Below are 17,556 nucleotides of genomic sequence, written 5' to 3'. Positions count from 1 at the left end.
TGATCCACCCGCCTCGGCCTCCCAAAGTGCTGGGATTACAGGCTTGAGCCACCGCGCCCGGCCTCATTCAACTTTTTTAGACAATAAATTCTCTGACTTTTTGCCTGAAGGTAGGTAGCCTGGCTACTGAACCTTCTGTCCTCATCAATGAAGAGGAGGTTGGCAGTTCCATCCACAAACTTTCAATAAATATCCATTTATAGCCCACATCTGACTCCTGCCCTCTATTGGATATTGTGTTTCTAAGTCCAAGACCTCTCTGGTGCTCTAAAGGGAAGATCGTCCTTCCTTGGCTGTAGCCTCTCTACATGTATGTGGCTTTCTCTGCCCAGCTTCATCAGTCATCACTCTTAAATTCTCTGTAGATCTCCCTAAGCTTCATTCACATCTACTATCTCTTTTTTCACAGCCATGAATTTATAACTGTCTCTATTCATTTACTGTTACAGGTACTTCTTAATGGAATCTCAAGAAGAGGAACAAGTAAATGTACTAAATCTTGAACTGGAAGATAGCCTATACCATTTCAATAGGAATTTTTTGGCAGGGGTGGGAATATCAGGAGGGAATAATGATGTAGACTTTATTACCAGATTTGCTGTTACTTTTCTTTTTTCTTAAAGACAGGGTCATGCTCTGTCACCCAGGCTGGAGTGCAGTGTTGTGATCATGGATTACTGTAGCCTCGACCTCCTAGGCTCAAGCAGTACTCTTACCTCAGCCTCAGCCTCCCATGTAGCTGGGACTACAGGAATACATCACCATGCCCGGCTAAGTTTTTGATTTTTTTTTTTTTGTAGAGATAGGGTCTCACTTTGTTGCCCAGGCTGAACTCCTGGGCTCAAACTGTCCTCCTGCTTCAGCCTCCCAAAATGCTGGGATTAAAGGTGTGAGCCATGGTACCTGGTGTCACCTTTCTTTATAGTTAAACTTCCCCTGCAGAAGACATAACCTCATAATGGTTGTTACCTCTTCCTCCATGACATAGGTGAGCAGTTTCCAGTCCCACTCCACTGTCTTGGCATTGGCTGGATGTAGCCTGAAATTCAAGTGAAATTAATTAGAATTATGGAGAATTTAGTAGGAGAAGGGATGGGATCTGGAAGGTGATAGAAGGAAGAAACCTCCTCTTATCCGCCATGCTCTTGCCCACCCTCTAGTATTATACCATGTCAGTCTGAGAGTAATGGAACTTCATTGTTTTTTGCCAGCCAGTGTCCACTCCCCTTTTGGAAAGCATTAATATATAATTTTGTCTTAAGAAGCAAATTCTTCACTACTCTTAGCCAACTGGTTTTACCTACCAGAACCCCAAAATAAAGTATGTGACATTTTTAGCCAATCATGCTATTCTGTCCCTCAATTCACAGTGATTGGCTCAAAGATATGGTCATGTCTCTCATTAGGCCAATTATATCCTAAAAGACTCAATTTTAGAACTCTCATGTGACTGTAAGGGAAACAGACATTCTTTCCCACTGGGAGTGTCAAAAAGCCTGAGGCTGAGAGGGCTACCACATGCAGCCCCCAAACAGAACTAAAGTAGAGCTGAAAAATGAATCCTAGTACCCATTTTTGTATACTGAATCAAGTCACATCTTATTCCTAGGTTTCTAGAAACATGAGCCATTAAATTCTCTTTTACTAGTAGTGAAGGCCTGTTTGGATTGGGTTTCCTATCATTCGCAATTCAAATAACACCAATATACTAAGTCACCCTCTGTAAGGTTAGGTTAAAAAAGCCTGTCAAGAGAAAGCTATGCCTGAGTCCAAGATCCCTAGAAGATTCGCCAACAGCCAGAGGTTACGTTCATACTGTTGAATTTTCATGAGAAGCATGTAGGCCTCCTTTAGGACATCCACAGTTTCAGAGTCACTGAGCAAGATTTTCTGGATGATGTGAGCCACAATTTCTCTTGGTGGGTAATGCTGGGGTGACACAAAGTCCATCAAAAACTGCACAGTCCCCAGGGGAAAATTCTCTTCAATGGTATTTGCTACCATTCTTAGTCTTCGATGAGGGATGGGTTCTAATTTTTGACCCTTGTTCTGGAGAGATAAGAAGAAAATTAGGAGGGATTTCTATAGTATACAAAAACAAGAGGTTCTAGAATAGGTTGAAGACAGCAAAGTTTTCCAGGCATTTGAAATATTTCATAATTAAAAAAATAAGAGGCTGGGTACAGTGGCCTATAATCCCAGCACTCTGGGAAGCCAAGGCAGGCAGATTGCTTGACATCAGGAGTTTGAGAGCAGCCTAGCCAACATGGTGAAATCCCACCTCTACTAAAAATGTAAATATGAGCCAGGTGTGGTGGCATGCATCTATAGTCCCAGCTACTCGAAAGGCTGAGACACGAGAACTGCTTGAACCTGGAAGGTGGAGGTTGCAGTGAGCTGAGATGGCATTACTGTACTCCAGCCTGGGTGGCAGAGCAAGACTCTGCCTCAAAACAGACAGATAAAAAAGAGCTTTATCTAAAAAACTTTTAATAACATGGGAAAAAGCTTACATAGAGTTAAAAAATAAGAATTCAAAATTCTACATATAACACGATTTAACCTATGTTAAAATATAGCATAGACAGAAAAATGCAAAAGGTTCAAGAGGTAGCCTAGGTTGATTTTGGGGTGAGGGTAACTAGAGACTTAGGGGTAGCTGTGATACTATCTCAGCTATTGAAATAGAGAGATAAGAAAGAAGTTTTAAATTTGGTTGTTAGGAGAAGAATTCCATTTTTTTTTTTCTGTAAGAACAGTAAATATTAAGTTGCTTCTTCCCCCAAAAAATATGTATATAAAGACTGAGTGAGAATATGTGAAAAGTGATTTTCTATTATGTGGGTGGTGGAATTAGGGGTTATTTGTCCTCTATGTGCTCTTTCATATTTTTCAATTTTTCCATAATGGACACTTATTACTTTTATAATTAGAAGAAAACAATTTTAAAGTTTGATTGATATGAGGATTTAATAATGATAAATTTTCAACTCTTATTTTTATTTTTTTTGAGAGAAAGTCTGGCTCTGTCACCCAGGCTGGAGTTCAGTGGCATGATCATGGCTCACTGCAACCTCTGCCTCCCAGGCTCAAGCTGTCCTCCCACCTCAGCCTCCTGAGTAGCTGGGACTACAGGTGCATGCAACCATGCCCAGCTAGTATTTTGTATTTTTAGTAGAGGTGGGGTTTCGCCATGTTGCCTAGGCTGGTTTCGAACTCGTGAGCTCAAGTTATCAACCTATCTTGGCCTTCCAAAGTGCTGGGATTACAGATGTGAGCCACTGTGTCTGGCCTTAAGCAATTAATATTTTTTTGAGACAGGGTCTTGCTTTGCCTCCCAGGCTGGAGTGCAGTGATGCGACCTCGGCTCACTACAACCTCTGCCTCCCAGGCTCAAACAATCTTCCTGCCTTGGTCTCCCAAGTAGCTAGGACACAGGTGTGTGCCACCACATTCGGCTAATTTTTAAATTTTTTATAGAGGGGGTTTCACCATGTTGCCGAGGCTGGTCTCAAACTCCTGGGCTCAAGCAACCCGCCAACCACGGCCTCCCAAAATGCTGGGGTTACAGGCGTGAGCCACCGTGCCCAGCAATGAACACTTAATTTATTCTCAACTAGTTCTTACAGCAATTTTAGGAAATACATATTATTTTTATTCCTATTTTATAAATAAAGAAACTGAGATTTGGAGGGTAGGCATTTGTCATGCAACAAATAGCAGAAGCTAGTTTCAAACACAGGTGGCATAAACTTCAGAGCCATTCTTTCAACTCCTACTCCCCATAAACAACAAAAATAGTAAGTGTATATGTTAAAAATCCCAATTATTAAGCTATGTAAAATGCCTATGTATAAAAAGGCAACTGGAAAGGAAATACATCAAGTTATTCACAATAATAAATACTGTCTGGGCCAGGCATGTTGGCTCACACCTGTAATCCTAGACTGCCTCCCACGCACAAGCCCAGCACTTTGGGAGGCTAAGGTGGGCAGATCACCTGAGATCAGGAGTTCAAGACCAGCTTGGCAAATATGGCGAAACCCCGTCTCTACTAAAAATACAAAAAATTAGCTGGGTGTGGTGGCATACACCTGTAATCCCAGCTACTTAGGAGGCTGAGGCAGGAGAATTGCTTGAACCTGGGCGGTGGAAATTGCAGTGAGCCGAGATCGCACCACCGCATTCCAGCCTGGGCGACAGAGTGAGATTCTGTTTCAAAAAAAAAGAATGAGCTAGTGGTCAGGCAGAGGCATTCAGAAGGAGGACATAACACATATTAGAATACATAATAATTTAAAAAAAGAGACAAAAAATCATTCTGTAAGCTCAAATCAGTGTGAATGTGGCTCCTGCCTACTTGGATCACTGTTTGAATGAGGAGAGTTTTGACTTTGACATTGAACTGTTTCAATCTGGTTTCCTTAATATGAGGGATGGGATGTATACCAATAAAAAACACTTCATAATGTGGAACTTAGCCACAATTATTTTCCCTTACACATCTAGTTTATTTCTCACAAATCAATGATGACCAATGGAAAGTAGCATTCCCACTAATGTCTAAAATTGAATTTCCTCCCCCAAAGTCAGCGAGTAATAATTTTGGAGGCCCTTAAGTGATAGAGTATTATTATCTCTGTGATATGGAAGCTGTAATAAGGGCATCAGGAAGGGAAAGACATAAGAGTTCAAGATATATGTATATTTTTTGAGACACAGTCCTGCACTGTGGCCCAGGCTGGAGTGTAGTGGCGCCGTCTCAGCTCACTGCAACCTCTGTCTCCTGGATTCTAGTGATTCTCCTGCCTCAGCCTCCTGAGTAGCTGGGATTACAGGTGCATGCCACCATGCCCAGCTAGAAGATAAGAATTTACATAAGGCGTAAGATGAGCCCGACACCCTGGCACTTTACATATATGACCCTGTGAGCTATATTATTATCTCCACTTTACAGATAGAAAAGCTAAGGCTCAGAAAGGTTACGTGCCAGTTTTTAAGTGTGGGGCTAAAATTTGAACCCAGATCTGAGCCTCTACACTGAATGGGTCTTCACAAGTGGAAGAAAGAGAAAAAATTTCATTTATGCTTGACCTGTCCTCTCATGCATGGACTCCACTCACAGTGACTTTCTGCCAGGCTTAGGGAAAGGACATCTAATCCCCAGAGGAAGATGTTAACTCACCTCTCTTGTGTCTTTATCCGGTATTAGTGTCTGGAAGAAGAGGTGATGAACTGGAGGTCGTAAGAAGTACTTCAGTCTATGTAGGCATGGTCTGTTGTACAACACACCTTGTGGTGTTCGTGCTTGTACATGGGAAGACCCGGGTTTGGAAGGCTCTGACAGTGATATTTCTTTTCTGGCTGGGGTTTCCATGACAGAGAACCAAGGAACTTCCTCTAAGGAAGTTTCAGACTGTGGGGACTGTGGCCTGGGAGAGCAGCTTGGAGAGGACGGAGCTGAGATATCCATAGGCATGTCCTGGTTCTGTATATCATTCTGGGTAGAGTCAGGCCTGTCTCCTGGAAAGTGAGGCAAGTCTTGAGGTGAGTGTGGCACATCCCCTGATGAGTGTGGCATGTCTCCAGGTGAATGTAATACATCTCCTGTTAAGTGTGGCATGCCCCCTGGTGACTGTGGTGTACCTGGTGATGGTAGAGCATCACCTGGTGACTGTGGCACATCTGGTGACCCTAGCATGTCTCCTGGTGACTGTGGCACATCTGGTGATTGTGGCGTATCTCCTGGTGTCCGTGGTACATCTCCTGGTGACTGTGGCATGTGTTGCAGGTATGTCACATCTTGTGGATGTAATATCCTTTGAGGTGGGCCTGGTACAACTTGAGGTAGGCCCAGAGAGTCTTGAGGTGGGCTTGGTGAGTGCTGAAGATGCCATAATGAGTCTTGAGGTGGGCTTGGCATATTTTGCTGAGGGCATGACACTTCTTGAGGTGGGTGAGTTAGAGCTGGCACTTGGCACTGCATGGTTTGTGATGGGCATGACAAGGCTCGTGGTGGGCAAGAGGAGGCTCGTGGTGGACATGGTGAGGTTCTCAGTGGGCATGGCAAAGCTCGCAGGGGGCACGGCAAGGCTTGTGGTGGGCGAGGCACATCTTGCTGTGGGCATAGCAAAGGTGCCCTTTGATTGCTGCTGCTGCTGCTACTATTATTGCTTGTTGGGGAGAGGGAGCTAACATCTGAAGACAGCTGTAGGCTTGTCAAGAAGCTGAGGTTACCTGTGAATGCAGCTGAGCTACAACTAGGCTCTGTTGGATAAACAGAGCCTCCACTGATGAATGTAGGGGGTGGGGGACCTACTAAGTTTTCTTCCACTAGGTCCAAATGTACAGGATGACTGTTAATGATTCTCTGTGCCATAGGCTGAGAGCTTCTGTCCACCTGCCCTTCCAGCACCTTTTTGCCAGAGAGGCTGGCACATGTCTGAAGACTGGTTGGCTCCTTCTGGGAAGGAGTGACAGGTTCTAAAGTTAAGTCAAGAGTGGCAATAGGTCTATTTTCTTCCTCAGCTCTGGTCAGATCAATCACACAAAGTCCATTGCGATCTTTTGGCCTTGGTCTGGTCTCTCTAGTTAAGTCAATGAAGTCCTGTAGAAGGATTGTGAGAAGAGAAGAGGCCAAGATGGGAGTATTAGCTTTATCTGAGATGACTTAAGTCTTAGCTTTAAAGGATAAGCATTACTTTACCTTTTTACCTCACTGATAAGTTACACACATCTTGTATAACATAAACAATAGTTTATTTCCTTTGGTGAACATTTTGGTATTGCCGAAACTGCGAATTTCTTTCTTTCTTTCTTTTTGTTTTTAGACAGAGTTTTGCTCTTGTTGTTCAGGCTGGAGTGCAATGGCGTGATCTCAGATCACTGCAACCTCCGCCTTCTGGGTTCAAGTGATTCTCCTGCCTCAGCCTCCCAAGTAGCTGGGATTACAGGCGTGTACCACCAGGCCCAGCTAATTTTGTATTTTTAGTAAAGACAGGAGTTCTCCATGTTGGTCATGCTGGTCTTGACCTCCTGACCTCAGGTAGTCCACCCACCTCAGCCTCCCAAAGTGCTGGGATTACAGGCGTTAGCCACCGCGCCCGGCCCAAAGCTGTCAATTTCTATACCTTCTTAAATTCTCCAAATGCCACATGCAGATGACTAGCATCATAGCGGGATTTTTTTCTGGTCCAAGGAGGACAGGGGAGTAGTAGGAGATATTCCAACCTTAAGCCACAAAGCAAAAAGCAAAGGCAACCATTGTTTGCAAAGTCGGATACACAGGATAACCTACAACAAAAGCTAAATAAGAAGTGTAGCAAATGAAAGAGAATCTATGAGCTAAGAACAAGTTCAGTATTTTTATGTATCTTTAATTTTCACAATGACCTGATAAGGTAGGCATTATCAATCCATCATACGGATGGGGAAACTAGAGTTTAGAGGGGTTAGGTTATCTACCTTACGATTACACAGCTAAGTAGCAGAGACAGACATTCAAACACATATCTGTCCCCTTTTTTGCCTGTGAAGGCCTAGGAATGCACAACTTGATTCAATATATAATCAGTAACATTTTAAAAATCCCTGATCAATCTAGCTAGATATTTATCAACTTTATTGATCTTTTTCATCTGTTTCCTATTTCACTTATTTCTGTTTTCTTTATTTCCTTCTTTCTACTTTGGATTTAATTTGCTCTTTTTCTAGCTCCTTAAATGGAAGCTTATGTTTAGACCTTTTTCTTTTCTAACACTAACATTTAAAACTAAAAATTTCACTGTAATGACTACTTTGGCTTCATCCCACAATTTTAAAAAGTATGTGATTTTTCTGCAGGACACAATTTTTAATATGTAGTCATTTTATTATCATGTAGCTCAAATTTACTTTCATTATGGTCAGAAAATATACTCTGTAAGATTTTAATCTTTTGAAATACACTGAGACTTAAGTCCTAACACACAGCCTACCTTGGTGAATCTTCCTTGTGTACTTAGGGAGAAAAAGTATATTCTGTATTTGTTAATTACAGTTCTACAAATATCAATCAGGTCATGGTAGTTAATAGTGTTTTTCAGATCTTTGATTTCTTTACTTTGGTGGGGGAGTATACAGTTGCATTACCAATTACTGAGTGAGAAGTATCCAACTATGGCTGTGGCTTTGACTGTTTTCCCTCTTAATTCGGTTGTTTGCTTCATGTATTTTGCAACTATATTTATTAGGTGCATATACATATATAATTCTTATAACTTCCTAACATATTAACTCTTTTATCATTATAGATAGCACATACTTGGTTCTTGCTTTTTTTTGGGTCTAGTCAGACAATCTATACCTTTTGTTTAGAATTTTGGTCCATTTACACTTAGTTATTTACATGTTTACTTTTAAATCTACAATCATGCCATCTTTTTCCTATTTCTTCTATCCATTAATTATTTCTCTGTCCCTCTTTTTCTACCTCTTTTTATGCTGGTCATATATTTTTTGGCATTCCATTTTAATCCCTCTATTGGTTTTCTATCTATATCTCTTTTCATTATATTTTTAGTGGTTGCTCTTGGGACTACAGCATACAAGTTCAATTTATTCCAGTGTACTTAGAAAATTTATTGAATAACTTGGCATAGCATGGTGGCTCATGCTTGTAGTCCTAGCACTTTGGGAGTGGTGGGCAGATTGCTTGAGCTCCGGGGTTGGAGACCAGCTTTGGCAACATGGTGAAACCCCCTCTCTACAAACAAAATTAGCTTGGCATGGTGGTGCACGCCTGTAGTCTCAGCTACTTGGAAGGCTGAGGCAAGACGACTGCTTAAACCTGGGTGGTTGAGGGCTTCAGCGAGTGGAGATTACACCACTGCACTCAAGCCTGGGGGACAAAGTAGAAAAAAAAAAAGAAAGAAAAAAGAAGAAGAGAAAATTTATTGAATTACTTAAGGTAAAACTATAGAAACCTTACAAAATATTCCATTTACTTGTGCCTTATCTTGTATCTTTATTGTCCTGTGTATTATCTGTACATATTGTAAACATATCAATATAGTAGTACTATATTTGTTTACAGTCACTTGTCCTTTAAAGATATTAGGAAATAACAAAAAATCATTATTTTTGTTTTACACACAGATTTATAATTTCTTGTGCTCTTCACTCATTGTGTAGATCCAAATATCCATTTTGGTGTCATTTCCCTTCAGTCAAAATATCTTACAGTGCAGGTCTACTAGTGAAAAATTCTCTCATCTCTGTTTATCCAAAAATGTCTTTATTTTCCCCTTATTTTTGAACGGTAATTTTGCCAAATGCAGAATTCTTGGCTGAAAGGTTTCTTTCTTCCAACATTTGAATATGTTGGTCCAATGTCTTTTGACCTCCACAGATTCTGATAAGATGTGAGATGTTAATTGCACTGCTGTTCCCTATATACAATATATCATTTTTCTCTGGACAGTCAATAAATGGTGTTCTTCGTGATTATCTTGCTTTAGTCTGTTGTATTTTTTGGATTTGTAAGTCAATTTTTTTCCCACCAAATGTGAGAAAATTCCAGTCATTATTTATTCAAAAATTTTCTACAATCTGCTGCCCCTCCTTCTAAGACTCTAATTATATATATTATAGGTTGTTGTTTGGTATTTTCCTACATATCTCTGTTCAACTTTATTCCATCTTTTTCTCCCCTGTTTCTCAAAATTGGGTGAGCTCTACTGATTTAGCTTGAATTTCACGGCTTCTTTTGCCAATCTGCTTTCTTTTCCAATCTACTGTTGAAGCTATTCGGACTTTTTAAAAATTTCAGTTACTGTATTTTTCAACTCTCAAATTTCCATTTTTAGAGTTTCCATTTCTTGGTTGAGATTTTCCACCCACTCATTGATGTCATATTTTCTTTAACTCATTCAACACATTTATAATAACTGCTTTGAAGTTGTTGTCAAATCTAACTAGGCTCACTCAGTCAGTTTCTACTGACTGTCCTTTTTCCCTCGAGTAGGGGTTATACTTCTGTTTCTTTGCATGCCTAGACACTGGGTTTAACTGTGTTCTTCTAAGAATTGTTATAGGGTTTTTGTTGTTGTTCTAGTAGATATTAATACTTAACTTGCCTAGATTCAAACTGTAAACTTTGTCTCCCTTGTACAATAAGGTACTGATATCTTGTTCTTATGGTTTCCAGCTGCTGTTGTTTGAACCTGGCCCCTTGAGGCTGGGGGTTTCTCTGCTGTGCCTACATAACTTGGCTGTTAGCCAAGCACCTGAGCAGACATTATACTAAAATTTTGGGATTCACCCTTCCTATGATTTTTCTTGTTTGCAGAGATTCCTCTGTAATTTCTTGCTCTGCCGGCTTGACCTCTGTCCCCTGACATTTCAAGTCTATAAAATTTCAGCTTTCTGCCACCCAAGCTGCAAATGATTGGGGAATGCGATCAGTTAAAAAGCCACAAAGTCACAGATATCACCTTATGCAGCTATCTTATAAGAACAGATTCCTCTCTGGTATCTGCCTGATTTTTCACTAGGTCCTCAGAGAGTACTTTAACAGATATGGTTAAACTTTCATAGATTGGAAGTAGAATCCAACTGCACTGCTCTTCAAACCTTGGAGAGAGTTAGTTGCTCCCCTCTTTGATGATTCCATAGCACACTGTACATACTAATATTACTTTAGCACATATCATGAGGCATTTTGCAGGGCACTTAGCTATCTTCTCTCCCACTTAAGAATAACCTCTTTTTGTCTACAGCCATACCACCCTGAATGCATCAGAATATCGGCTGCTGCAGGCTAAAAAAAAAAAAAAAAAGAATAACCTCTTTTTGTATCCTGTATCTTGGTAGCTATAAGGTACTTGGATTAATAAATAACTCATGATTAATAAATAAATTTAATCTAATAATATTTGTTAGTTTATTCTCATTTCATTGTTCTCTCATATTCTCAACTCCTAATTAAGTATTTTGCATTTCTAGCACATATTGTTATGGTTAAGCTTTCACAAATAACAAATTCTCTTTCTAATTTTAATAGTTGTATTGCCAGAGGGAGCAGAAACACAGATTACTAAAGCTCCCCGATATCTGGCATCTGCAGAGTGAAATCAGGAAATAACTCCTTCAGGCCTCCTAATTAGCCCTATTTTCAGACCTTGTGAGGTGAATATTATTCATATTTAGAGCAAAACAAAGAAAGCTCAGAAACCAGAACACTTTTCTTTTGGGGGTTTGAACTTACTAAATTGGAAGTGTCAGATTCACCTATACCAGCAAACTGCTGACCCAAGGCTTATCACCCACTTATGGTATTGATAATGGGATTTCCTGCCTACCACTCTAGTTTCCACTCATGGTTTTTAGTTAATTTTACTCTTTGGAAACTTCTGTTAATTCTTGTCAGGCTGGCTAGCAGGAAAAATTAGTTTCAGTAAGAATCCTGTTTTTTTTTAGTGGAGAGTCCTTCTAAGTTGGCTGTACTCCTGACGGAAAAAGTTCCTGGTCAAGGCTTGGGTTGAATTTGTATCCAGTGACCTTGTTAAACTCACTCAGTTAGGTCCTAGAGTTTTTGTTGTTGTTGTTGTTGTTGCTGGGGGTGGGTATTCTTGAGATCTTCTGCATAGAAAATCATGTCATCTGGAAATAGAGACAGTTTCATTTCTTTTTTCCAATCTGTATGCATTTTATTCGCCTTTTGTATTTTATTTTTTTGTAGAAATGGTATGTCTCTATGTTGCTCACACTGGGCTTGAATCCCTGGGCCCAAGTGATCTTCCTTTCTTGGCCTCCCAAAGTGCTGGGGTTACAGGCATGAGCCACCATGCCTGGCCTATTTCCTTTTCTTAACCAATTGCACCGGCTGAGATTTCCAGCACCATTTGAATAGGAGTGGTGAAAGCAGACATCATTGCTTTGTTCTAAATCTTACAGTCCACAATCAAATGTGGGAGCAAAGGGTTGATCTAAGGTTGGAACTTAAAAGAAAAGCAGAGTGTAAAAGTCTGAAAAATTTGCAGCCCAGTCCTGTGGTAGAGAAGGAACAAGCATTTTTAGGAGAGAAATCCAAAGGGGCTGAAGAACAATGACTTGCAAAAGAAATTGGCAAGACAATGAGAAAAAGGCCTAGAGGCCTAGGAGGCCAGAATTATTTCAGGAGCCCAGTCCTAATTCAGGCTGTTCAGGTTCGAGCCAGGGCTCAAAAGGCCCCAGACATAGCTCAAGGTGTCAATCAGAGGCCCTGGCAGCTTCCATGTGGTGTTAAATCTGCAGACACACAGAATGCAAGAGTGCATTCTGGCAGCTTCCACCTAGATTTCAGATGTATCAGAAAGTCTGGGTGCCCAGGCAGCAGCCTGCCACAGGGGCAGCGCCCTCACAGAGAGACTACTAGGGCAGTGCCAAGGGGAAATGTGGGGTTGGAGCCCCCACAGAGGTACTCCTTAACAGAGTCATGGAAACAAGGCTGCTGCCCTCCAGAGCCCAGAGTGGTAGAGCCATCAGCGGATTGTACTTTCTCTATTTTTTTGTTTTTCTGAGACGGAGTCTTGCTTTGCCACCCAGGCTGGAGTGCAATAGCATGATCTCGGCTCACTGCAACCTCTGCCTCCTGGGTTCAGGCAATTCTCCTGCCTCAGCCTCCTGAGTAGCTGGGATTACAGGCAAGCGCCACCATGCCCAACTAATTTTTTGTAGTTTTTTTTTAGTAGAGATGGGGTTTCACCAAATTGGCCAGGCTGGTCTTGAACTCCTGACCTTGTGATCTACCTGCCTCAGCCTCCCAAAGTGCTGGGATTATAGGCGTGAGCCACTGTGCCCAGTCAGCAGTTGTACTTTCAGCCTGGAAAAGCCAAAGGTACAACTCCAACCTGTGAGAGTAGCCATATGGGCTGTGCCCCAGTAAAGCCATGAGGCGGGGCTGCCCAAGGCCTTAGGAGCCTACCTCTTGTACCAGTATGTCCAGGATACAGGACATGGAGTTAAGGGAGATTATTTTGGAGCTTTAAGATTTAATGTCTACCCTGTTGAGTTTTAAACTTCCATGAGGCCTATTACCCCTTTCTTTTGGCCAATTCTTCCCTTTGGAATGGGAATGTTTACCCTATGCCTGTACAAACATCATATCTTAGAAGTCAATGATTTACTTTTCATCTTACAGGTTAACAGCTGGAGGAAATTAGCCTTCAGTCTCAGATGAGATTTTGCATTTTTGAATTGATAGCAGACTGAGTTAAGACGTTTGGAAACTATTGGGAAGGGATGATTATATTTTATAATGTGAGAAGGATATGACACTTGGGGGGCCAGAGAAAGAATAATACAGTTTGGATATTTGGTCCTTCCAAGTGTCAGGTTAAAATTGGATCCCCAATGTTGGAGGTAGGACCTGGTGGAATCATAGGGATGGATCCCTCATAAATGCCATGGTGCCATTCTCAAGGGATTGAGCCAGTTCTCACTCACAGTTCCTGTGAAATCTGATTGTTCTCTTATCTCTTCCTCCTTCTCTCACCATGAGACATGCTTGCTCCCCATTCAGCTCTGCCATGACTGGAAGCTTCCTGAGGTCCTTACCAGAAGTAGATGCTGGTGTCATGCTTCTTGTTCAGCCTGCAGAATTATGAGCCATATAAACCTCTTTTCTTTATAAATTTACCCAGCCTCAGGTATTCCCTTATAGCAATGCAAAATGGACCAAGACAGCTATTCTGAATCTTTTGTCTTTCCATATAAACATTATAATCAGTTTGTTGACGTTCACAGAACAAATTGCTGGGATTTTGATTGGGATTGCATTGAATCTACCAATTTCGTCAGGAAGAACTGACATCTTGATGACATGAGTTTTCCTATTCACAAACATGAAATGTTTCTCCATTTATGTAGTTCTTCTTTGATAACCATCATCACAATTTTGTAGTTTTCCGTATAAAGATTGAGGATATTTTGTTATATTTATACCTATTTGTTCAAGTTTTGGGAGTGCTAATGTAAATGGTAATATATTTTTCATTTTAAATTCCACTTTTTCATCGTTGGTATATAGGAAAGCGACTGACTTTTGTATGTTAACCTGGTGTTCTGCACACTCACTATAATTGCTTGTTAGTTCCAAGAGGTTTTTTCCTTGATTCTTTGAGATTTTCTATATAGACAAATCATGTCTTTAGTGAACAAAAACAATTTTATTTCTTCCTTCCCAATCTGTATATCTTTTCTTTTTTTGAGACAGAGTCTGACTCTGTTGCCCAGGGTGGAGTGCAGTGGCACAATCTCAGCTCATTGCAATCTCTGCTTCCTGGGTTCAAATGATTCTTCTGCCTCAGCCTCCCGAGTAGCTAGGATTACAGGTGCTCACCACCATGCCTGACTAATCTGTATATTTTTAGTACAGACAGGGTTTCACCACGTTGGCCAGGCTTTTCTTGAACTCCTGGCCTTAAGTGAACTGCCTGCCTTGGTCTCCCAAAGTGCTCAGATTACAGGTGTGATCTACCACGCCCAGCCCTGTATCTCTTTTCTTTTCTTTCCTTTTTTCTTTTCTCTTCTCTTTTTTCTCCTCTCCCCTCCCTCCCCTCCTCTGGTTGCATTAGCTAGGACTTCCAGTATAATGCTGAAAAGGAGTGGTGGTGAGAAGACATCCTTGCCATATCCCTGATCTTAGTAGGAATGCTTTGAGTTTTTCACCATTAGGCATGATGTTAGTAGCAGTTTTTTTGTAGATGTTCTTTCTGAAGTAGAGGAAGTTCCCCTCTATTCCTAGTTTGCTGGAAGGTTTTATCATGAATAGGTGTTAAATGCTTTTTTGGCATCTATTGAAGGGAGCATGTGATTTTTCTTCTTTAGCCTATTGATGTGGTGAACTGCATTAATGGATTTAATTGATTTTCAAATGTTGAATCAACCTTGTATACCTGGGAGAAATCCTACTTGGTCACGATGTATAATTCTTTTTGAGCATTGTTGGATCTGATTTGCTAATACTTTGTTGAGGATTTTTGCATCTGTACTCATCAGAGATATTGGTCTGCAGTTTTCTCTTATAATTTCTTTTCTTGTTTTGGTATTAGTATAATGCTGGTCTCATAGAGTTAGTTAGGGAGTAGTTCCTCTGCTTCTATTCTCTAAATTCATTATTGAGAATTTATATCATTTCTTCCTTAAATGTTTCTTGGAATTCACTCACCAACCCATCTGGGCCTGGGGCTTTCTGTTTTGGAAGATTATTAATAATTATTGATTCTATTTCTTTATTGGATATAGGCCTATTTAAATTATCTTACTCATAAACCCTTTTTTCCTTTTTTTTTTTTTTTTTTTTTTTTTTTTTTTTTTTTTTTTTTTTTTTTTTTTTTTTTTTTTTTTTTTTTTTTTTTTTTTTTTTTTTTTTTTTTTTTTTTTTTGAGACAGGACCTTGCTCTGTATCCCAGGCTGGAGTGCAGCAGTATGATCTTGGACCATTCTAACTTCCACCTTTCAGGTTCAAGAGATCCTTCTGCCTCAGCCTCCAGAATAGCTGGGATTACAGGTGTGTGCCACCACACCTGGCTAATTTCTGTATTTTTAGCAGAGATGGGGTTTCGCCATGTTGGCCAGGCTGGCTCAAACTCCCAGCCTCAAGTGATCCATGCACCTCGGCCTTCCAAAGTGTTGGGATTACAGGTGTGAGCCACTGACTCAGCCATCATATACCTTTTACAACAATTAAAAAGCATTTGTTCTACCCAAATCGTCTATAAGCTTAATAATTACAAACAAAACTCCAATGGGATTTAAAAAGTAACAGATGATTCATAAGTTCATTTGAAATAGAAAAAGCAGCCAGGTGCTAAATAACTGTAGCTATCTAGTATAGAAATGACAGGGGCAGGTTCTTATGTAAGAATTTCTTACCTCTATTTACAATTTATTATTATTATTTTTTGAGACAGTCTTGCACTGTTGCCCAGGCTGGAGTGCAGTGGTATGATCTCAGCTCACTGCAACCTCCACCTTCAAGTTTCAAGTGATTCTCATGCCATAGTCGCCGGAATAGCTGGGACTACAGGCCTGTGCCACCACTACTCCCAGCTAATTTTTGTATTTTTAGTAGAAATGGGGTTTTACCATGTTGGCCAGGCTGGCGTGCAATTCCTGGCCTCAAGTGATCCTCCCATTGCTCCCTCGCAAAGTGTTGGGATTATAGGCGTGAGTCACCATGCCCGGTCTATTTACAATTTAAAAATAATGTTTATAATTTTTTCTTTTTTGAAATGGATTTTCACTCTGTCACCCAGGCTAGAATGCAGTGGAGCAATCTTGGCTCACTGCAACCTCTGCCTCCCAGGTTCAAGCAATTCTCGTTCCTCAGCCTCCCAGGTAGCTGGACTACCATGCCTGGCTTAATTTTTTTGTATTAGTAGAGATGGGGTTTTACCATATTGGGCACGCTGGTCTCGAACTCCTCACCTCAAGTGATCTGCCTGCCTCAGCCTCCCAAAGTGCTGAGATTAACAATGTGAGCCACCATACCCAGCCTAATGTTTATAATTTAAAATGGGAAAAATTTGTTTTTCGAATGATACGATTATGTACCTTTAAAACATAAGCAAACCAGAGAACCCATTGGAGGGTACAGGGTTTCCTTCTAGAGTGAAGTAAATGTTCTAAAATTAGATAGTAGTGATGGCTGCATAACTCAGAGAATTTTATGGTATGGTATGGTATGGAATTATACCTCAATAAAGTTGTTACAAAAGGACCCACTGGAATAAAGTATCACTTTATAAATTAGGTAATATGAAAATACAAAACTAAATCCATCTCAGACAAAGGAAAACACTTTGTCTTCATGGGTAGCCAAACTCACCAACCTCGCAAAGATAGCCTGGGTCAAATGAAGGATGTTGGAAGCAATCTACAGGCTTATAAGGAAGCTGAACTTGATTTAAGACCCAAGTTAATTTCACATCTGATGTATTAAAAATCTAGATGAATTCTGCTTTCTATGATAGCTCCATATAGCTGTAGTGAATATTATATTAATAAGTTCACTAATTTATATTTGAGGGAAGGGGTTGAGAAAGAGAAGGTAATTTTTTTTTTTTTTTTTGAGATGGAGTCTCCCTCTGTTGCCAGGCTGGAATGCAGTGGTGTGACCTCAGCTCACTGCAACCTCAGACTCCCTGATTCAAGCAATTCTCCTGCTTCAGCTTCCCAAGTAGCTGGGATTACAGGCAAACGCCACCAAGCCCAGATAATTTTTGTATTTTTAGTAGAGACCAGGTTTCACCATGTTGGCCAGGATGGTCTCCATCTCCTGACCTCGTGATCCACCCCCCTCAGCCTCCCAAAGTGCTGGGACTACAGGCGTGAGCCACTGCGCCTGGCCCAAAGAGAAGGTAATTTTTAAAAGTACCTGATAAGAGTTAAAAAAATATATATATATAGCTGGGTGTGGTGGTGCACATCTGTAATCCCAGCTACTCAGGAGGCTGAGGCAGGAGAGTCGCTTGAACATGGGAAGTAGAGTTTGCAGTGAGCTGAGATCACATCACTACACTCCAGCCTGGGTGA

The 17,556-nt window shown here is 40.8% G+C and overlaps 1 protein-coding gene across 7 annotated transcripts in view; it reads right to left on the bottom strand.

Annotated features, from left to right (window-relative positions):
- The window catches only part of SIMC1 (SUMO interacting motifs containing 1), a 72,338-nt gene that overhangs the window by 42,500 nt on the left and 12,282 nt on the right, over positions 1 to 17,556 (bottom strand). For 3 of the 7 annotated variants that reach the window (XM_017512773.1, XM_017512775.2, XM_037732894.1), the window contains exons 2-4: positions 5,186 to 6,607; positions 1,817 to 2,049; positions 970 to 1,039 (exon numbers count right to left, since the gene is read on the bottom strand). In XM_017512773.1, the coding sequence (XP_017368262.1) occupies positions 970 to 1,039; positions 1,817 to 2,049; positions 5,186 to 6,607 (1,725 nt within the window). Of the gene's footprint in view, positions 1 to 969; positions 1,040 to 1,791; positions 2,050 to 5,185; positions 6,608 to 13,525; positions 13,938 to 17,556 lie in introns of those variants that run through there. The other 4 variants (XM_037732898.1, XM_037732895.1, XM_037732896.1 and 1 more) reach the window with 4 other exon arrangements.

Source organism: Cebus imitator, unplaced genomic scaffold (assembly GCF_001604975.1).
Source record: "Cebus imitator isolate Cc_AM_T3 unplaced genomic scaffold, Cebus_imitator-1.0 Scaffold478, whole genome shotgun sequence".
Lineage (NCBI taxonomy): Eukaryota > Metazoa > Chordata > Mammalia > Primates > Cebidae > Cebus > Cebus imitator.
Note: the sequence above shows the minus strand (reverse complement) of the source record. Positions and strands in the feature narration are given on the sequence as shown.